The following is a 22,142-nucleotide window of genomic DNA, read 5'->3' as shown; positions in this document are numbered from 1 at the left end:
CATATTTTTAGGATTAAGGGCACAAGTCATCCAAATTTATAAATGACTGCAAGTTGAAAGCTCATTGAGGGATTATAAATATACCCTGATAAAAATATTTTAATAGCATATCTGCTTATTCTTTATTTTTCTCATTCTCCTATTATTCTCTGCTATCAGATCTTGTATGGGTGACTTCCAAGACAATGGGCCCGAAATCGCCTACTGCTGGAAATGGGGCGCACCTACCGTGTTTATGGCGATTTTACTGGTGCACTGGCCTCAAGTGAAATTCCGCTCTTTGGCCTCCTCCTTCTCCACCCCCCCACCCCCACCCCCACCCCCACCGCGGCGGACCGGAAGTCGGTCATAATGGGGCGGAAAGTGGAAGTTTAAAGTCCAGAGGGGCGGAAGGAGTGGCCGCCGCTGTCAGTCATCAGCATCACCACGGCTTTCCCCTTAAAGGGGAGAGCCTGCACGATGTTTAAATCGTTGATCCACTGGGCAACCAGGGAGTGTTTCGGCAGGGCCAGTGGCCCGGCAGCTAAGGGGGGGGGGGTGCCAGGCTGCCTGCCCGGCAGAACCCGAGGGCCTAATTGTCGACCCGACATAGCAGTCAGATGACAAAAAAACCACGGTGGCAGTGCGCCCTCCCCTTTAATGGGAAGCCGCGTTACCATTTTAGATGGACTAGAACCTCACTGCACCAGCAGAGAAAAGCAGCTTTTGGCACCACTCGGCGGGGGCAAGATTTTCCCGGCAGAATTGCACCATCCAGGGGGGGGGAACATTGGTGGTGCACGCTCTTATGACTCACCTAGGACGAATTGGCAGCAGCGGAGCGGCGGAGAGCGGGTCACCGCCGGGATACCGCAGGAGCGGAATTTTTAAAATGGTGGCCATTACATGAGAAATCAGCGGCCATTCCACTCCGCATCATGGTCGCCGGTAATAGGCCTTAAGGGAAGGGGCAATTTCGGCCCAGTAACTTTTTTGAATTTTTGAGCTCGTCAAGAATGTCAATCTTCAGGAATGGAACATTTTAGACACCCAGAATCAGTGCCAAGCAAACCTCAATGCCCTAAGAACTCTTATTGAACCATTTCATTGATAAACCAAAGGAGAAACCTGATAGAGGTCTTCAAGATTATGAATAGTTATGATAAGAGAGCTAGCCGAGGGACTGCCTATGATGAGTGATAGATGTAACAAGAGAACACAAATTTGAAAATCACAAAAAGAATTTAACGGAGAAAAAGCTATTGAAGCAGTCAAGAGTTCATATTTTTTTTTAAAAGGGAAACAGATAGGTAAATGAAAAGAATATGGAAGTGTAACAGAAGCGAGAACTGGGATTAAAATAGGTGGCTCATGTAGAGCACCGACACAAACCTGATAAACCAACTAGCCTGATTCTGTGCTATAACGTTCTATGAGGGCATCTTTCCACACCAACACAATTGACTTCAGGAACTCACTGTATAGAATACTAAGGGCATAAATTGTCAAATTATCCATGGATATACAGACCCTAGTTTGGAGAAGGTTGCAAACCTTGCTTTAAATATTTGTTCGAGCATACTCTTCCATTGTCTGTGATTGCTGGGACAGTGCAGATGGAGCTTTAGCCTATATCTAACCTATGCGGCACCTAATTTGGATGTTGCAGTCATCCTGTACCTGGAGTGGGAAACTATTCCTTCATACCTGCATGAATCCCAAAAAGTTAGTTTGCAGGTGCAGCAGGTAAACAGGAAGGCGAATGGAATGTTGGCCTTCATTGCGAGAGGGATGGAGTACAAAAGCAGGGAGGTCCTGCTGCAACTGTACAGGGTATTGGTGAGGCCGCACCTGGAGTACTGCGTGCAGTTTTGGTCACCTTACTTAAGGAAGGATATACTGGCCTTGGAGGAGGTACAGAGACGATTCACTAGGCTGATTCCGGAGATGAGGGGGTTACCTTATGATGATAGATTGAGTAGACTGGGTCTTTACTTGTTGGAGTTCAGAAGGATGAGGGGTGATCTTATAGAAACATTTAAAGTAATGAAAGGGATAGACAAGATAGAGGCAGAGAGGTTGTTTCCACTGGCCGGGGAGACTAGAACTAGGGGGCACAGCCTCAAAATACGGGGGAGCCAATTTAAAACCGAGTTGAGAAGGAATGTCTTCTCCAAGAGGGTTGTGAATCTGTGGAATTCTCTGCCCAGGGAAGCAGTTGAGGCTAGATCATTGAATGTATTCAAATCACAGATAGATAGATTTTTAACCAATAAGGGAATTAAGGGTTTATGGGGAGCGGGCGGGTAAGTGGAGCTGAGTCCACGGCCAGATCAGCCATGATCTTGTTGAATGGCGGAGCAGGCTCGAGGGGCTAGATGGCCTACTCCTGTTCCTAATTCTTATGTTCTTATACCGCACATTGCCTTGGAGGAGCACCTGGAAAAGTGAAGTTCTTGTATTTTTTTTTTGATTAAAAAGTGTAGGGAGATCACATTACCCTAATAAATAAAGTCAGAGAATGCGGAGTCAGGGGACAAGTAGCAGAACGAATAGCTAGCTGGCTTCAAGACAGAAAGCAGAAAAGGTAGCAATTCACAGTGGCAGAAGGTGGGTAGTGGACAAGGATCAGTGCGGGACCACTGTTGTTCACAATTTATATTAACAATTTAGACTGTGGAATCAAAAATCACCATTTCTAAATTTGCGGATAGCACCAAAGTGGGGGGGGGGGGGGAGAATAGTTAATACTGAGGACTGCAACAAATTACAGGAAGACATTAATAAACTTGCAGAATAAGCATATAATTGGCAAATTAAATTCAACACAGATAAATGTGAGGTATTACATTTTGGTAGGAAGAATAGGGAGGTAATTTATTACTTGGATGGCACGAGTCTGGGTGGGGTAGATGAACAAAGGGATCTCGGAGTACAAATACACAAATCACTAAAAATAGTGGCACAGGCAAGGCCATAAAAAAGCAAACCAGGCACTAGGGTTTATTTCTAGAGGGATAGAATTGAAAAATAGTGAAGTTATACTAAGAGTACGGTGTATAATTCTGGTCGCCATATTATAAAAAGGATATAGAGGCACTGGAGAGGGTGGTGAGATTTGCAAGGATGATACCAGAAATGCGAGGGGATACCTATCAGGAAAGGATGAACAGGCTGTCTCGTTTTGCTTGAAAAAAGGTTGAGGGGCGACCTAATTAAGTTCTTTAAAAGTATGAAAGATTTTGATTGAGTAGTGTTTCCACTTGTGGGAAGAGCATAACTAGAGGCCATTAATATAAGATAGTCACCAAGAAATCAAGTAGGGAATTCAGAAGAAACTTCATTACTCAAACAGTGATTGAGAATGTGGAACTCACTACCACAGGGAGTAGTTGAGGCAAACAGTATAGATGCATTTAAGGGGAGGCTGGATAAGCATGAGGGAGAAAGGAATAGAGGGTTATGCTGATAGAATTAGATAAGGAAGAGACTCTAGTGGAGCATAAACACCGACATGGACTGGTTGGGTCTGCTTCTGTGCCGTATATCCTATGTAATACCAAGGTTTCAGGCTTGTGACAGCTTGTGCAACTCGTGACGTCACCTCCCTGCCTCCTTCAACTGTCGTAAATTTAGCATTACCTAAATATCAAGTTTACCACTGATCACCTGATGCTGCAATCCAGAACAACTGGTTTTCAGCAAGTGTTTCCAAGTTGCAAAACCCACTATTGCACTAAAATGTGCTACATTTCATTGTGATCTTTATTTTTTTTTAAATCCTTTCACTATCTGAGATAAGGTAGAGCGAGTGGATGGAAAATCCGATTAACTAAAATCCAACGATTCATGTGGGGGGGAAAAGGGAAACAATAGATATAGAGAAAAGGGCGCTAGGAAGTGCGAGAAGCCTGCGGTATACTCTGCTGCATTCGGTGAGCGGTTATTGCAGGGAACATTCTGGAGAGGTGCCGGCCGGTGGCTGCAGGGCAGGGGGAGGGGATTGGTGCAGCAGGAAGGTGCCTCGAGGGAGTGGGGCCATTCGCGCCGAGACCCCATGGAGAGATCACGATCGACGCTCTGCAATGGCACCTTCCTGCCATTTAACCCGCTCAACACCACACACAATCAGGCCCGGGGACATGTCGTGCAAGACAGCGTATAATTAATTACATCTCAGTATCTGGGTGTGAGGCAGCCACTTCCACACGCTTGAATCAACCGCTTTATAAACACGGACACATTGGCCTTGAATATAGCTCAAGCTTTCATGGTTTAAATGAAGGTACCTCGTGTATATGGTGACCCGACGTCAATCTCCTGTTCTGCTGCTTTAAAAATAGTGCTCTATCCAGATGTGATTTTTGGTCAAAGCTGATCAGGATTTATCAGGTGACTTTGATTCCTCCACCCACCCATTATTTGAACAGTAGGATTGCTGGCTGCTTATCCCGACTCTTACCTTCAGAACTCCTCCATCTTTCTTAGGGCTGATATCTTCGCCCTCGATAGGGATCAGCTGCTCGGCCTTCTCGTCTCCTGCAGTCATCGTTCTGGTTAAAACAGATTATTTCACCAAGAGCTTTTTGTTTAGACACAGGGACGGATGTAATACGCTGCAGCCTGAACGTTGCCGAAACTCTCGACCGTTTGCGAGTGTGATAATGGGAGGCGGGTCACAGAACTTTCCAGAGAGAAAAAAAAGCTACGCCTACCTGCCTGCCTCTAGCACATGGCTCTCGCTCTAGAAAATTCTCCACTATGGATCAAACTGCGAGATATTCCTCATCTCTGGCTGAGAACTCGTTCACCTTTAGACTCAATCCATTCTAATCCTTGACTAAAATACAAAACAAACCCATGTCTTACTCTATCTCGTTCGTCCCTATTATAAATTTCAGCGCTGGTGAGTCCCCCAAAGTCCTCCCCGTGACGTGTTTGTTGGTCTTTCGCTTGTGGGGGAAAGTAATTTTGGCTGAGGGAATAAAAACAGTTTCCGCAATGGTCGCTTTAATGCAGAGCTTTGTGTTTTGAAGTGAGGTTTGCAGTCTTGATTCCATTGTCTCTCTCCCCCCCACCACTCCATTATTAAGGACCTGTTATTTGTTAAACAAAAACTGCAGATGCTGGCGATCTGAAACAAAAATACTGTACAGTTGTACAATCTAATCGGGGCAAAGGAGTGGCGAGGTCAGGAGGAAGGAGCGGCGAGAGATTGTAGAGCGACGTGATCGGGGCCCAGGAGAGGCGTGGGCCCAGGGGCAGCACGGGCCAGCCCACACTGCGATATGTGTGCGCACTAGGTCCATGAAGCAGAGCTAGTCCCGTGTCATCTTGATTAATCCTTGCCACTGGACCAAGAGCTAGCTTTGTCAAGCCTGTGTGATGGCTGGTGTGCACTACACGTTAAAAAAATCCATGCACAGACATCATCCACCCTTCATTATGTAGTTCGGGACCTGGAATATTAGGTCCTTCATTGAAACATCTGCGAACTCATCCCTTTTTGGCGTGGAAGCAAGTCATCCTCGATACGAGGGACCGCCGATGATGATGACAGTTGTACAAGATTCTCAATGCACATATTTGCAAAGCAGCATCTTTCTGTACTTGATCATTACCTGCTAAAGAGCAAAGATTTCTCTACAACTGAAGTATAATTAAGGATCACAGAACTCTTGCAAAAAAAGACTTGTATTCATATAGCGCCCTTCACGACCACAGGACGTCCCAAAGTGCGTTACAGACAATGAAGTACTAAGGTACAGCTTACAGAATTAATTACAAAATAGTTTACAGATCCTCTGTCCTCAGTACCATTTACTGCAGAAAATGAAGACAGATGGCCTACTTCCAGGCCTTTCTTAGTGGTGTCATGGTTGACTGAACACATGAACAGTCATAATTGTCATAATCAGGCTGCCAATAGATATCAAAAGACCTACTCATTGTGCTCTTCTCTCCGTCAGCTCTTGCAAATGCTGTTCTCCCATTCAAATTCTCAATACAGTCCAAACATTGTGACTTTTGTCTATGTGGTCTTTTCCTCGTTGCTACCTATTCAATTGCTTTCCAAGGGATTCTCTTATAATTCATGATTTGTGAGCATTTAGAAAAGCATAGGTTAATCAAAGTCAGCCAGGATGGATATTTTAAAGGTAAGTTGTCTGACAAATTTGAGGTTTTTTTTAAAGAAATGATTGAATAAATAAAGGGAATGCAGTTGTGGTTACATAGATTTTAAGATGTCCGATAAGATGTCTCACAGGAGAATAGTTACAAATATTCAGGTGCATGATACAAGAGGAAATGCAACAATATGAATACAAAGTTGGTTACTGACACAAAACAAAGGGTTAGGGTTGAAAACAGAAAATGCTGGAGATCTCAGCGGGTCAGGCAGCATCCGTGGAGAGAAAATTAGTGAGTTAGCAGTGAAGAGGATTGTAAAAGACTTCAGGAGGATATGGCTTAGCAGAATGAGTAGAAAAGTGACTGGATGAAAAATAATACATTTTGGGAGGTCAAATAAGTAACGGGCAAATACACAAAGGAAAGAACTGAAGGGTGTAGATGAAAAGTGCACTTTGCTGTTTAAATATATAATTCCTTGAAAGTGCATCTGTGGGTGATAAAACCATTAAAAGGGCACTAGCATTTGGGGTATTATAAATAGGGGTGCAGAGTACAATAGTAAAGAGGTAATGATTAATTCAAAGTTAAAATAGTGTATGCAGTTTTGGAAATGACATTGATGACAGAGTATGCAATGTAGATTCATCAGCATGATGATAGGGATAGGAAACTATTTAATTAAGAGAGACTGGAGATACTGAGGCAATTTACACCGTAGCAGAGAAGGTCAATAAGAAATGCAAAAAAAATTATCTAGCCAGTGTTAGTGCCAATTGGCTGCTATGTCTCCTATATTACAACAGTGACTACACTTTACAAAACTGATTTGAGATGCCCAGAAGTTCAGAAAGGTGCTATATAAATGCAGATTTATTCCTTCTATCGAGCCCTTCAAGCGAGAGTGCTACCACTGAGCCAAGGCTGATATCTAATATGGTGACTAAGGAAAGATCATTTCATTTGATTGGGGAAGTCAGTGATGAAGGGTCATCAATTCTCACCAGATATAAGATATAAAGAAAGATAGATTACGAAGGTAAACTTGCGCAAAACATAAAAACAGATAGTAAAAGCTTTTGCCAATATATAAAACGGAAAAGAGTGACTAAAGTAAATGTTGGTCCCTTAGAAGATGAGAAGGGGGATTTAATAATGGGAAATGTGGAAATGGCTGAGACCTTAAACAATTATTTTGCTTCGGTCTTCACAGTGGAAGACACAAAAACCATGCCAAAAATTGCTGGTCACAGGAATGTGGGAAGGGAGGACCTTGAGACAATCACTATCACTAGGGGGGTAGTGATGGACAGGCTAATGGGACTCAAGGTAGACAAGTCCCCTGGTCCTGATGAAATGCATCCCAGGGTATTAAAAGAGATGGCGGAAGTTATAGCAGATGCATTCGTTATAATCTACCAAAATTCTCTGGACTCTGGGGAGGTACCAGCGGATTGGAAAGCAGCTAATGTAACGCCTCTGTTCAAAAAAGGGGGCAGACAAAAGGCAGGTAACTATAGGCCGATTAGTTTAACATCTGTAGTGGGGAAAATGCTTGAAACTATCATTAAGGAAGAAATAGCGGGACATCTGGATAGGAATAGTGCAATGAAGCAGACGCAGCATGGATTCATGAAGGGGAAATCATGTTGAACTAATTTACTGGAATTCTTTGAGGATATAACTAGCATGGTGGATAGAGGTGTACCGATGGATGTGGTGTATTTAGATTTCCAAAAGGCATTCGATAAGGTGCCACACAAAAGGTTACTGCAGAAGATAAGAGGTACGCGGAGTCAGAGGAAATGTATTAGCATGGATAGAGAATTGGCTGGTGAACAGAAAGCAGAGAGTCGGGATAAATGGGTCCTTTTCGGGTTGGAAATCGGTGGTTAGTGGTGTACCACAGGGATCGGTGCTGGGACCACAACTGTTTACAATATACATAGATGACCTGGAAGAGGGGACAGAGTGTAGTGTAACAAAATTTGCAGATGACACAAAGAATAGTGGGAAAGCGGGTTGTGTAGAGGACACAGAGAGGCTGCAAAGAGATTTGGATAGGTTAAGCGAATGGACTAAGGTTTGGCAGATGGAATACAATGTCAGAAAGTGTGAGGTCATCCACCTTGGGAAAAAAAAAAACAGTAAAAGGGAATATTATTTGAATGGGGAGAAATTACAACATGCTGCAGTGCAGAGGGACCTGGGGGTCCTTGTGCATGAAACTCTTTGAGTTTATCTGTAAAACAAAACATTAAACCGTGCCACCCGACCTGGATGACACACCAGACATTTACAAGGCCCCTTTTTTTCCTTTTTTTTTGTGTTTTTTTTTGGGCACTAAAATCACATTTTTCCCCAGTGCCCCCTATAAAAGGGAAGGGGGACACTAAAAGCACCGGCAATTAAAACAAATTAAACTTTAAAACGTAAATTCAAATTAAAATTTGGTTGCCGGGCGTGATGATGCACTCCAGTCCCTCCGGTGCCCACCTCTCGCGGAAGGCCGCGAGCGTACCGGTGGACACCGCGTGCTCCATCTCCAAGGACACCCTGGACCGGATGTAAGAGCAGAAGAGAGGCAGGCAGTCAGGTTGAACGACCCCCTCGACCGCCCGCTGCCTGGACCGGCTGATGACACCCTTGGCATGAATCCCAAAAAGTTAGTTTGCAGGTGCAGCAGGTAATCAGGAAGGCGAATGGAATGTTGGCCTTCATTGCAAGAGGGATGGAGTACAAAAGCAGGGAGGTCCTGCTGCAACTGTATAGGGTATTGGTGAGGCCGCACCTGGAGTACTGTGTGCAGTTCTGGTCACCTTACTTAAGGAAGGATATACTGGCTTTGGAGGGGGTACAGTGACGATTCACTAAGTTGATTCCGGAGATGAGGGGGTTACCTTATGATGATAGATTGAATAGACTGGGTCTTTACTCGTTGGGAGTTCAGAAGGATGAGGGGTGATCTTATAGAAACATTTAAAATCATGAAAGGGATAGACAAGATAGAGGCAGAAAGGTTGTTTCCACTGGTAGGGGAGACTAGAACTAGGGGGCACAGCCTCAAAATACGGGGGAGCCAATTTAAAACCGAGTTGAGAAGGAATTTCTTCTCCCAGAGGGTTGTGAATCTGTGGAATTCTCTGCCCAAGGAAGCAGTTGAGGCTAGCTCATTGAATGTATTCAAGTCACAGATAGATCGATTTTTAACCAATAAAGGAATTAAGGGTTACGGGGAGAGGACGGGTAAGTGGAGCTGAGTCCACGGCCAGATCAGCCATGATCTTATTGAAAGGCGGAACAGGCTCGAGGGGCTAGATGGCCTACTCCTGTTCCTAATTCTTATGTTCTTATTGTTGGTTCAAGTCCCACTCCAGGATTTGAGCACATAATCCAGGCGGACACTTCAGTGCAGTACTGAGCAAGTGCTGCACTGTCAGAGGTGGCATCTTTTGGATGAGATGTTAAACTGTGACCTCATCTGTCCTCTCAGGTGGATGTAAAAAAATCCTGTGGCACTATTTTGAAGAAGAGCAGGCGAGTTCTCTAGTGTCCCGGTTAACATTTATCCCTCAAATCAACAATGGCAAAACAGGTATCTGATCATTTGTCTCATCTGTTTATTCACATACAATTCACTTCCATCCTATGCATACGACTTTTTGCCTATTTCCAAATATAAAGGTCGGGGGTGGTGGAAATAAATGCATGGAAAAAAAAACAATCTTCCAAACCATTGACACCTTGCTTGTGACATTCTACAGCAAACAAGGAAATACTGAAATAAAAGAAAATGCTGGAAATACTCAGTGGGTCAGGCAGCATCTATGGAGAGAGAAACAGAGTTAACAGTTTGGTCGATGACTTTAGTCAGAACTGGAAAAGGTTAGAGATGCAACATGTTTTAAGTAAGTACGAGGCAAAGAAAGGGGGGGGTGGAGAGGAGAGGAATGAACAAAAAGGAAGGTCTGTGATAGGGTGGGAGGCAGGAGAGATTAAATGACAAGGAATTATGGTGCAAGGCAAAAGGGAGTAGTAACGAGACAAGAAACAAAATGTGTGTCTAGAGGAGCTGTAAATGGCAACAGCTTTCGGGGCCCAGGCGAGGCGAGGGCCCAGGGGCAGCACGGGCCAGCTCACATTACAATATGTGCGTGCTCTAGGTCTGTGCAGCAGAGCTGGTCTCCAGTCGTCTTGGTTAATCCTTGCCACTGGACCAAGACGTAGCTCTCTCAAGCCCATGTGGTGGCTGGTGTGCAATGGCCACCACACGTTAAAAAGATCCATGTGCAGGCATCTTCCTCCCTTCAACATGTAGTTCGGGACTTGGAATATTATGTCCTTCAGTGAAACACCTGTGAACTCATCCCTTTTTGGCATGGAATCAAGTCATCCTCGATACAAGGGACCGCCTACGATGATGATGATGAAATAGAAACAGCAGAATCATTACCAGTACGTGCTGTCTGAAAAAATGGGAGCAGTGGTTATGAATGTTTAGTCTGGAAGCAGTAAAGTGCCTAATTGAAAGATGAGGTGCTGTTCCTTGAGCTTCCAGTGAGCTTCATTAGAACCGTGTAGGAGGTCAAGTTCCGAGTGGGACGGGGAGATAAAATGGTAGGCGACCGGAAACTCAGGGTCACGTTTGCGGACTGAATGAAGGTTTTCAGCAAAGCAATCACCCAATCTGTGTTTGGTCTCCCCAATGTAGAGGAGACTGCATCGTGAGCAGTGAATATTGTACAATAAATTGAAAGAACAACTTGTATTTATATAACACCTTTAAACGCAGTAAAACGTCCCAAGGCACTTCACAGAAGCGTTAGTCAAACAAGTTGAGACAGCGAGCCAGATAAGGAGATATTAGGGCAGATGGGAGGTTGGTTTTAAAGAGCATCTGAAAGGAGGAACGGGGTATGGAGGCGGAGAAGTTTAGGGAGGGAATTCCAGAGCTTAGGGCTTAAGCAGCTGAGGGCATGGTCGCCAATGGTGGGGCAATTAAATTTGGGGATGCTCAAGAGGCCAGAATTGGAGGACCACAGATATCTTGGAGAGTTGTCGGACCAGAGGAGATTACAGAAATTGGGAGGGGAGAGGCCATGGAGAGATTTGAAAACAATTATAATTTTTTTAATCGAGGTGTTGCTTAGGTCAATGTATGTCAATGAGCAGAGGGGCAATAGGTGAACAGGACTTGGTGCGAGTTAGGACACGGGCAAGAGAGTTTTGGATGACCTCAAGTTTGCGTAGAGTAGAACGTGGGAGGCCGGCTAGGTGTGCATTGCAATAGTCAAGTCTAGAGGTAACAAAAACATGGATGAGGGGTTCAGCAGCAGATGAGCTGAAGCCGGGTACAGTCGGGCAATGTTACGGAGGTGAAAATAGGCGGGCTTAGTGATGGTGCAGATATGTGGTCAGAAGCTCATCTCGGGGTAAAATATGACACCAAGGTTACGAACAGACTGGTTCAGCTCAGACAGTTGCTAGGGTGGGGGATGGAGTTGGTGGCTAGAGAACGGAATTTATGCCGGGTACCGAAAACAATGGCTTTGCTCTTCACAATATTTAGCTGGAGGAAATTTCTGCTCATTCAGTACTGAATCAAGTACAAGTAAATAGCTGTTTCACCCAGAAGGAGTGTTTTGGACCCTGGACAGTGGGAAGGGAGGTGGTGAAAGGGCAGGTGTTGCATCTGCTATGTTTGCATGGGAAGGTGCTCTGGGAAGGGTGTTAGGGATGACTGAAGAGTGGACCAGGGTGTCATGGAGGGAACTGTCCTATCGGAATGCTGAAATGGGAGGGGAGAGGAAGATGTGTTTGGTGGCGTAAATGCCGGAGACTGATCCGTTGAAATGTGGAGGCTGGTGGATGGAAGGCAAAGACAAAGGGAACCTCACTGTGGTTCCGGGAGTGAGGGAAAGGGTGAGAGCAGGTGTGGGAAATGGGATGGACATGGTCAAGGGCCCAGTGAACCACGGTGGTGGGGAACCCTCGGTGGAGGGAAAAAGACGTATCGGAAGCATGAGTGTGAAAGATGCCATCATCAGCACAGATGCGTGAAAACAAAGAAATTGGGAGAATGGAATAGAGTCCTTAAAGGAAGTGTGGTGCAAGGAAATGTAATCAAGGTAGTTGTAGGAGTCACTTGGCTTAAAATTAGATATTGTTTGACAGCCTATTCCCAGGAATGTAAATAGAGAAGTTGGGGAAGGGAAGGGAAGAGTCGGAGATGGTCCATGTGAAGGTGAGGGAGGGGTGGAAATTGGAAGCAAAGTTGATGAGATTTTCCAGTTTGGGGCGAGAACAGGAAGTGGCACTGATAGTCATCAATGTACCAGAAAAAGAGGCGAGGACGATCTGTTCCACGTGTTCCATGAAAAGGCAGGAATAGGACCCATACACGATCCCAAAGCAACACCTTTTATTTGGAGGAAGTGAGTGGAATCAAAGTAGAAGTTGTTCAAAAAGAAAGCAAGCAAGAAAGGGAGGGAGAAATTGCATCTATATAGCGCCTTTCACAACCTCAGGACATCCTAAAGCGCTTTACAGCCAATGAAATACCTTTGAAATGCAGTCACTGTCGTAATGTAGGAAACGCGGCAGCCAATTTGTGTACAGCAAGCTCCCACAAACAGCAATGCGATAATGACCAGATAATCTTTTTTTAAAAAATTATGTTGATTGAGCAATAAATATTGTCCAGAACACCGGGAATAACTCCCCTGCTCTTCTTCGCAATAGTGCTATGGGATCCTTTACGTCCGCCTATGAGAGCAAGTTTAACGTCTTATCTGAAAGACGGCACCTCCAAAAGTGGCGCACTCCCTCAGTATTGCACTGGTGTCAGCCTAGATTTTTGTGCTCAAGTCTCTGGAGTGGGACATGAACCCACAATCTTCTGATGCAAGAACAAGTTCAGCCAGACAGAAAAAGGCGGTGCTGGATGGGGATTGGTTGGGCCTCCGTTCAAGGAACAATCGGAGGGCACGCAGGATGCCCTGCTGTGGGATAGCGGTGTAGAGCGACCGAACGTCCATGGTAAAAAGGAGATGGTTAGGTCCAGGAAACTGGAAACTGTTAAAGTGGCAGAGGGCATCGGAAGAGTCGTGGATGTAGGTTACAAGCGACTGGACAAAGGAAGAAAACAAAGAATGTCGAGGACAGACTGACCTCAATCTTCAGGATTGTAATAGAAAATCTCTCAGTTTAAGAACATATTAAGCAAAGGATCAAGCTTTCTACAATGGTTCAGTGGGTAAATACATCATAAAGTATCCTATTGAGCTGTATGGAACAAGAAGGACCCATGTTCAATCCCTGATTTGTGTTTAGCCAGCAAATACCAGCTGGTGTAGATGTGCTGATATTCCAATTGGACATTGAGTTCAAGCTGCAGAAGAGTGGAAAATCAGCAAGGGTCCTCCCATTCCTTATTGTTTTCCAGTGACCTATGCTGGAAAGCATGTATAGGCATTGGATGTAGACAGCATGGCTTTAGATTGTAATGCCTCTACTGTTGAATAAACTATCAATATTCACTTGTCAGGCTCATATATGGAAGGTTGGTCAATTGGACATGGTACTGAAGGGCTGCTGGCACCTGTGGATCTCTAAGCCAGAATGTGTTAGTTATGTTATGAAAGGAGGAAAGAAAAGGGGACGTAACTGTAGAGTTGGGGGAGAGAAAGTAGAGAATGTTATTCTAACATTATTTTGCCAGAGCTGTGTCCAATATTCAATTAAAAGTTTTACACTTGGAGCACAGAGCTTACGGATAGTAAAATTCACAAAATAGCAACTCACATTTAAACCACCTTTCACAATCTCTGAAAACACTCCCATTCAAGAAAAAGCAACCAATCATGTTCCTGAATATTTTTTCAGTCATTTAAGCAACCAAGTTGGTTCCATACCCATTCTGCTATATACCTCCAAAACAACATATGAAAATATAATTCTGAAAAATCACAAACCTTACCCATAGACTTATTCCATTTTCCAATAACGTTCCTCAATACAGGCCTCCTTGCCTTCTGCTTTGTTCTGGAGTTCTGATCATTGAACTGGGCCTTGGTTTACAAAATGTTCTGTACCTCTACTTTTGCAGAACCAGCGCTCAGTGCACATCATTGCTGATTTTTTGCCACTCTGGACATTTCGGATCGCAATGTTTGCTGGGCTTAATCACATGTGGAATTAAGTCAAAATCAAAGAAGTAAAGAGGAATAGAGGATGAAATGAGTAAAGGAGGAGGAAAATAGATAAAAACCCAAAGAATTGGAAGAGAGGAAGGGAAGCCATGAAACAAAACAGGGAGAAGGAAAGAAGACAGACAAGACAGAGAAGGAAAACAACCAGATAGGTTTTTGAAAACAGCTATCTAACCTGTGCTCAGTACAAGGTTGGAAAGGTTCATACTTTTTGCGATGATTTTGTAAGTTCCACCTCTCCCTTTTACTTACATGTTAAATTTATTTATTTTAAAATTTTGATGTGTTAGCAACACCAAAGAAGATCCACTCGTCTTTGCCAAATATGGCTATTAATGAAATATGGCCATTAATGGCAAAATAAAGATGTTGATAAGTGTTGGCAGGACAATGCCATGCAGCAAGGATACAAGTGGAAAGATGAACACTTCTAAGCGTAATCCCTCGGAGTCGAGGATGACTTGCTTCCACTCTCAAAGTGAGTTCTCAGGTGACTGAGGAGTCCAATGCGGACCTACAGTCTCTGTCACAGGTGGGGCAGACAGTGGTTAAAGGAAAGGGGGGCGGGGGGCGCGGTAGAGGTGGGGAGCCTGGGTGGACGTACGCTCCTTCCACTGTCTATGCTTGGTTTCTGCTTGTTCTCGGCGATGGGACGCGAGGTGCTCAGCGCCTTCCCTCCACATTGGGCGGTCTTGGGCCAGGGATTCCCAGGAGTCGGTGGGGATGTTGCACTTTGTCAAGGAGGCTTTGAGGATGTCCTTGAAGCATTTTCTCTGCCCACCTGGGGCTCGCTTGTCGTGTCGAAGCTCTGCGTAGAGCGCTTGCTTTGGGAGTCTTGTGTTGGGCATGCGGACGATGTGGCCCGCCCAAAGGAGCTGATTGAGTGAGGTCAATGCTTCGATGCTGGGGATGTTGGCCTGAGCAAGAACACCGAGGTTTGTGCGTCTGTCCTGCCAATGGATTTGAAGGATCTTGCAGAGTCAGCGTTGGTGGTACTTCTCCAGCACTTTGAGGTGATTGCTCCCTGATTATCAAAATCCACAACGAGGCCTTGGACAATGTGGACCATTTTCCATACCTCGGGAGCCTACTGTCAGCAAGAGCAGACATTGACAACGAGGTCCAACACCGCCTTCAGTGTGCCAGCGCAGCCTTCGTTCGCCTGAGGAAGAGAGTGTTTGAAGACCAGGATCTCAAACCGGGCACCAAGCTCGGTCTACGGGGTAGTAGTGATACCCGCCCTCCTATAATCGCTCAGAGACATGGACTATATACAGCAGACTTCTAAGCATAATGCAACTCTGCTACCCATATCCTATTCACACCATTCCCATTCACCAACACCCCTGTGCTCACTGACCTATATTGCTCCCAGTTAAGCAACGTCTCTATTTTTAAAATGTTCATCCTCGTTTTCAAATCCCTCCCTTGCCTTGCCCTGCCCTCCCTATCCCTAATCTTCTCCAAGAGTACAACCCTCCGAGATATCTGCGCTCTTCCAATACTGGCCTTTTGAGCTTCCCCAGTTTTAATTGCTCCACCATTGGTGGCTGTGCCTTCAGCTGCCAAGGCCCTAAAGCTCTGGAATTTCTTCCCTAAACCTCTCTGCCTCTCTACCTCCTTTAAGATGCTCCTTAAAATCTACCTCTTTGACCAAGCTTCTGGTCATCTGCCCTAATATCTCATCATGTGGTTTGGTGTCAAACTTTGTTTGATAATGCTCCTATGAAGTACCTTGGGACTTTTTATTACTTTAAAGATGCTATATAAATGTTGTTAAGACAATGCTGTAAAATTCTATTCGCGGCATCGCTCATGGTTGTCTATAATCTTAAAACAGAAAATACTGCTGCTTCCCCGTCTTGTAAGCTCATCAGATGTTGTCATTGCATGTTTGGCAACTACAATATTACTGTTTAACTTGCGGGCAGGGACACCAATTGAGTGGAATGGTGGACAACCTGAATTTAAAATTTTGGTCAAACTTTCCTATGACCCTGTTTATTTTTGGTCACCGTGTGTGTAGGGTGTGCAAATTTGAGAACCTCCGGTAGATTCTTCCTGGCCAAGTCTTCATCCAGGAGGTCCAGGATGTGCAAAATCACCAAGCAAGTCTTCCTCTTATTTTCATGCCACAATTCACACCTAATGACGCTTATCTAGGAGTTTGCTGGATGCCTTTGTAGAATTTTAGATTTTATTTAATTTATTATGTTATTTTTTTTAAAATCAATTTGGAAAGGTCAAGTCTGATGGGAGATTTTAGTTACATCATCTCTAAAGGGGAGACACATACTTGTATCCATGTAGGGCTCGGCTCTGCATTTGTGCCTGGCACACAAGACAGGATACCTTACCAACCTCAACATAGTTATTCTTGCCCTGAACCTTTCTTCGTGGGGCAGTTAACAATTGACCACGAGGCTACATTTTCAACCCTTCTTTCCTGGATTTCCAGAAGGCATTCGATAAGGTGCCACATAAAAGATTACTGCACAAGATAAAATTTCACAGGGCAGGGGGTAATATATTTGCATGGATAGAGGATTGGCTAACTAACAGAAAACAGAGAGTCGGGATAAATGGGTAATTTTCCAATTGGCAAACAGTAACTAGTGGGGTGCTGCAGGGATCGGTGCTGGGGCATCAACTATTTACAATCTATATTAATGACTTGGATGAAGGAACCAAGTGTAATGTAGCCAAGTTTGCTGATGATACAAAGATGGGTGGGAAAGCAAATTGTGAGGACACAAAAAATCTGCAAAGGGATATGTTATGTATGCAACCCTAGGCAACCTGTATAATACCGCCACCAAAGGGCTTACCTGTTGGAGTCCCAAGGGATCCCAGCACCACTTAGGGGCACTGTATATAAGCAGACCTCCCATGCTGTACCAGACTCGAGTCTGAATAAAGGAACTGAGGTCACACTTACTCATTGTCTACAGTACTCAGTTGCATTACTTTATCATCAACTTAACAGGGTATAGACAGGCTAAGTGAGTGGGCACAAATTTGGCAGATGGAGTATAATGTGGGAAAATGTGAGGTTATCCACTTTGGCAGAAAAAATAGAAAAACAAATTATAATTTAAATGGAGAAAAATTGCAAAGTGCTGCCATACAGAGGGACATGGGGGTCCTGGTGCATGAAAACACAAAAAGTTAGTATGCAGGTACAGCAAGTAATCAGGAAGGCAAATGGAATAGAATATAAAAGCAGTGAAGTCCTGCTACAACTGTACAGGGTATTGGTGAGGGCACACCTAGAGTACTGTGTACAGTTTTAGTCTCTATATTTAAGGAAGGATATACTTGCATTGGAGGCTGTTCAGAGAAGGTTCACTAGGTTGATTCCAGAGATGAGGGGGTTGACTTATGAAGATAGGTTGAGTAGGTAGGGGCTATACTCATTGGAGTTAAGAATGAGAGGTGATCTTATCAAAACTGACAGGGCTCAACAAGGTGGATGCAGAGAGGATATTTCCACTCATAGGGGAAACTAAAACTAGGGGGTGTAGGCTCACAATAAGGGGCCACCCATTTAAAACTGAGATGAGGAGGAATTTCTTCTCTGAGGGTTGTAAATCTATGGAATTCTCTGCCCCAGAGAGCTGTGGAGGCTGGGTCATTGAATATATTTAAGGCGGAGATAGACAGAATTTTGAGCGATAAGGGAATAAAAGGTTATGGGAAGTGGAGCTGAGTCCATGATCAGATCAGCCATGATCTTATTAAATGGCAGAGCAGACTCGAGGGGCCGGTTGGCCTATTCCTATTTCTTATGTTCTTTACAGTTCAGCAGCAATTTGTTTTGTCCTGCGCCTAGTTTTCTAACGAAGCGGCCGTTCAGCGATGTGCACACTCTCTATCATTCTGACCACAGTACCATATCCCTCTTCATTAATTATTAACGCAGTAATCCACCCTTCTTAACGAGTTAAAACCCCTTCCTCACCTGCATTTACTGCCGCAATTCAGAGCACCGGATGTAGTGCTGTAAAAAAATCCCTTCACGGTGTCACACGTGACCGGCTGTAACCATAGAGACGGGCGGAATTTGGCGCGGGGCGGAGCTCGAGCGGGTGTATGCCGGGGGGTGACCGCGAACACCGAACGGAGCCGCCGATATTGCCCACCCGGCGCTATGAGGTCCGTCAGTTATGTGGAGAGAGTGGCGCTGGATTTCTCCGGAAACCTGTTCACACAGGCCATTTGCCTGGGAGACACCGACAACGATGGGGTAAATGGTTTGGGCGACAGCCCGTATCCTCAGTACCTGACATGGCCAGGGGAACTGTACCAGTGACAGGCTGGGCCATGGCCCTCTCTATATACAGGAGCTGTACCAATGACAGTCTGGGACCACTAATTGTTGACAGAAACTGTATCAGTGACAGCCTGGGCCAGGACCCCCGCTATATACAGGAGCTGTGCCAGTGTCAGCCTGAACCATGACTCTCTAGTTACAGGAGCTGTACCAGTGACAGGCTGAGACCAGTAACTGTTGACAGGAACTGTATCAGTGACAGCCTGGGTCAGGACGCCCTCTATATAGAGGAGCTGTACCAGAGGCAACCTGTGCCAGGATCCTCTCTTTTTACAGGAGCTGTACCAGTGATAGGAACTGTAGCAGTGGCAGTCTGGGCCCCCCTCTATTTACAGGAAATGTTGCAGTGGCTTTCTTTACAGGAACTGTAGCAGTGATAGGGCAAGACTCGTTATATTTACAGCAACTGTTCAATTAGTCCCTCTCCCTTGCTTTTTGCCCATAACCCTGCAAATATTTATTACTGTACCATTAACCATTTGGGACTCTCTTTATTTACAGGAACTGCACCATTGACTGGGCAGGGCACATATTTACAACAACTGTAGCATACAGGCAGGAACTCCTATTTACAGGAACTGTACCAGCTACAGACCAGGACTCCGATTTGCAGGAATTGTACCACGATGGATGGAGTCCTTCTATTTGCAGGAATGGCAACAGTGACCGGTTGGGACCCCTACTATTTACATAGAATCATAGAATGATACAACATCCAAGTGGGGGGAGAAGGAAGGAATGTGGCAGTGATGGGGGACAGTATAGTCAAGGGGATAGATACTATTCTCTGCAGCCGTATCGGGCATTCCGGAGGTTGTGTTGCCTACCCGGTGCCAGGGTTAAGAATATCTCCTCGCGGCTGGAGAAAACTTGGAATGGGAGACGGAGGATCCAGTTGTCGTGGTCCATGTAGGAACCAATGACATTGGTAAAATTAAGAATGAGGTTTTGCTGAGGGAGTTTGAGGAGCTAGGATCTAAATTAAGAAGCAGAACATCAAGGGTAATAACCTGTGGATTATTACCTGAGCCATCCACAAATTGGCATAGGGTCAAGCAGATCAGAGAGTTAAATGCGTGGCTCAAAGAATGGTGTGGGAAGAAGGGGTTTCAATTCATGGGGCACTGGCACCAGTTCTGGGGAAAGAGGGAGCTATTCCGTCGGGATGGGCTCCACTTAAACTGGGCTGGGACCAGTGTCCTGACGAATCAAATAGCTAGGGCTGTAGATAGGTTTTTAAACTAAAAAATGCAGGGAGGGATCAAGTAAGGGGATTGTAGAAATCTAAAGCGGAAGGCCAATGCAATAGAGCAGTGTAGTGATTTGGGTAAAAAAAATAAGCAGAGTGTGACAGGAAAGGACAGATAGTTTAACGGTACATAAGAATTAAGAACATAAGAATTAGGAACAGGAGTAGGCCATCTAGCCCCTCGAGCCTGCTCCGCCATTCAACAAGATCATGGCTGATCTGGCCGTGGACTCAGCTCCACTTACCCGCCCGCTCCCCATAACCCTTAATTCCCTTATTGGTTAAAAATCTATCTATCTGTGATTTTAATACATTCAATGAGCTAGCCTCAACTGCTTCCTTGGGCAGAGAATTCCACAGATTCACAACCCTCTGGGAGAAGAAATTCCTTCTCAACTCTGTTTTAAATTGGCTCCCCTATATTTTGAGGCTGTGCCCCCTAGTTCTAGTCTCCCCGACCAGTGGAAACAACCTCTCTGTTTTTACTGTTTTTTTTACTGTTTTTTTTTTTCCAAGGTGGATGATCTCACATTTTCCGACATTGTATTCCATCTGCCAAACCTTAGCCCATTCGCTTAACCTATCTAAATCTCTTTGCAGCCTCTCTGTGTCCTCTACACAACCCGCTTTTCAGCTAATCTTTGTGTCATCTGCAAATTTTGTTACACTCTGTCCCCTCTTCCAGGTCATCTATGTATATTGTAAACAGTTGTGGTCCCAGCACCGATCTCTGTGGCACACCACTAACCACCGATTTCTAACCCGAAAAGGACCCATTTATCCCGACTCTCTGCTTTCTGTTAACCAGCCAATTCTCGATCCATGCTAATACATTTCCTCTGACTCCGCGTACCTTTATCTTCTGCAGTAACCTTTTGTGTGGCACCTTATCGAATGCCTTTTGGAAATCTAAATACACCACATCCATCGGTACACCTCTATCCACCATGCTCGTTATATCCTCAAAGAATTCCAGTAAATTAGTTAAACATGATTTCCCCTTCATGAATCCATGTTGTGTCTGCTTGATTGCACTATTCCTATCCGGATGTCCCGCTATTTCTTCCTTAATGATAGCTTCAAGCATTTTCCCCACTACAGATGTTAAACTAGCCGGCCTATAGTTACCTGCCTTTTGTCTGCCCCCTTTTTTAAACAGAGGCGTTACATTAGCTGCTTTCCAATCTGCTGGTACCTCCCCAGAGTCCAGAGAATTTTGCTAGATTATAACGAATGCATCTGCTATAACTTCCGCCATCTCTTTTAATACCCTGGGATGCATTTCATCAGGACCAGGGGACTTGTCTACCTTGATTCCCATTAGCCTGTCCAGCACTACCCCCTCTAGTGATAGTGATTATCTCAAGGTCCTCCCTTCCCACATTCCCATGACCAGCAATTTTTGGCATGGTTTTTATGTCTTGCACTGTGAAGACCGAAGCAAAATAATTGTTTAAGGTCTCAGCCATTTCCACATTTCCCATTATTAAATCCCCCTTCTCAACTTCTAAGGGACCAACATTTACTTTAGTCACTCTTTTCCGTTTTATATATCGGTAAAAGCTTTTACTATCTGTTTTTATGTTTTGCGCAAGTTTACTTTCGTAATCTATCTTTCTTTATTGCCTTCTTAGTCATTCTTTGCTGTCGTTTAAAATTTTCCCAATCTTCTAGTTTCCCACTAACCTTGGCCATCTTATACGCATTGGTTTTTAATTTGATACTCTCCTTTATTTCCTTGGTTATCCACGGCTGGTTATCCCTTCTCTTACCGCCCTTCTTTTTCACTGGAATATATTTTTGTTGAGCACTATGAAAGAGCTCCTTAAAAGTCCTCCACTGTTCCTCAATTGTGACACTGTTTTGTCTGTGTTCCCAGTCTACTTTAGCCAACTCTGCCCTCATCCCACTGTAGTCCCCTTTGTTTAAGCATAGTACGCTCGTTTGAGACACTACTTCCTCACCCTCAATCTGTATTACAAATTCAACCATACTGTGATCACCCATTCCGAGAGGATCTTTTAGTAGGCGATCGTTTATTATTCCTGTCTCATTACATGGGACCAGTTCTAAGATAGCTTGCTCCCTTGTAGGTTCTGTAACATACTGTTCTAAGAAACGATCCTGTATGCATTCTATGAATTCCTCCTCAAGGCTACCCCATACAATATAATTTGACTAAGCGATATGTAAGTTAAAATCCCCCATGATTACTGCCGTTCCTTTTTCACATGCCTCC

General features: G+C 44.6%; 2 protein-coding genes across 8 annotated transcripts in view; one reads left to right on the top strand and one right to left on the bottom strand.

Annotated features, from left to right (window-relative positions):
* The window catches only part of LOC139280774 (peptidyl-prolyl cis-trans isomerase FKBP4-like), a 43,730-nt gene extending 25,384 nt beyond the window's left edge, over positions 1-18,346 (bottom strand). The window contains exons 1-2 of one of the 2 annotated variants that reach the window (XM_070900464.1): positions 18,283-18,346; positions 4,442-4,532 (exon numbers count right to left, since the gene is read on the bottom strand). In XM_070900464.1, coding sequence (XP_070756565.1) covers positions 4,442-4,528 — 87 coding nt within the window. In that variant the 5' untranslated portion in view covers positions 4,529-4,532; positions 18,283-18,346. Of the gene's footprint in view, positions 1-4,441; positions 4,646-18,282 lie in introns of those variants that run through there. The other variant, XM_070900465.1, reaches the window with a different exon arrangement.
* itfg2 (integrin alpha FG-GAP repeat containing 2) overlaps positions 5,545-22,142 on the top strand; it is a 355,330-nt gene continuing 338,732 nt past the window's right edge. For 5 of the 6 annotated variants that reach the window (XM_070900459.1, XM_070900460.1, XM_070900461.1 and 2 more), the window contains exon 1: positions 18,397-18,567. In XM_070900459.1, the coding sequence (XP_070756560.1) occupies positions 18,472-18,567 (96 nt within the window). In that variant the 5' untranslated portion in view covers positions 18,397-18,471. Of the gene's footprint in view, positions 5,742-18,396; positions 18,568-22,142 lie in introns of those variants that run through there. The other variant, XM_070900462.1, reaches the window with a different exon arrangement.

This window comes from Pristiophorus japonicus, chromosome 15 (genome assembly GCF_044704955.1).
Source record: "Pristiophorus japonicus isolate sPriJap1 chromosome 15, sPriJap1.hap1, whole genome shotgun sequence".
NCBI lineage: Eukaryota > Metazoa > Chordata > Chondrichthyes > Pristiophoridae > Pristiophorus > Pristiophorus japonicus.
Note: the sequence above shows the minus strand (reverse complement) of the source record. Positions and strands in the feature narration are given on the sequence as shown.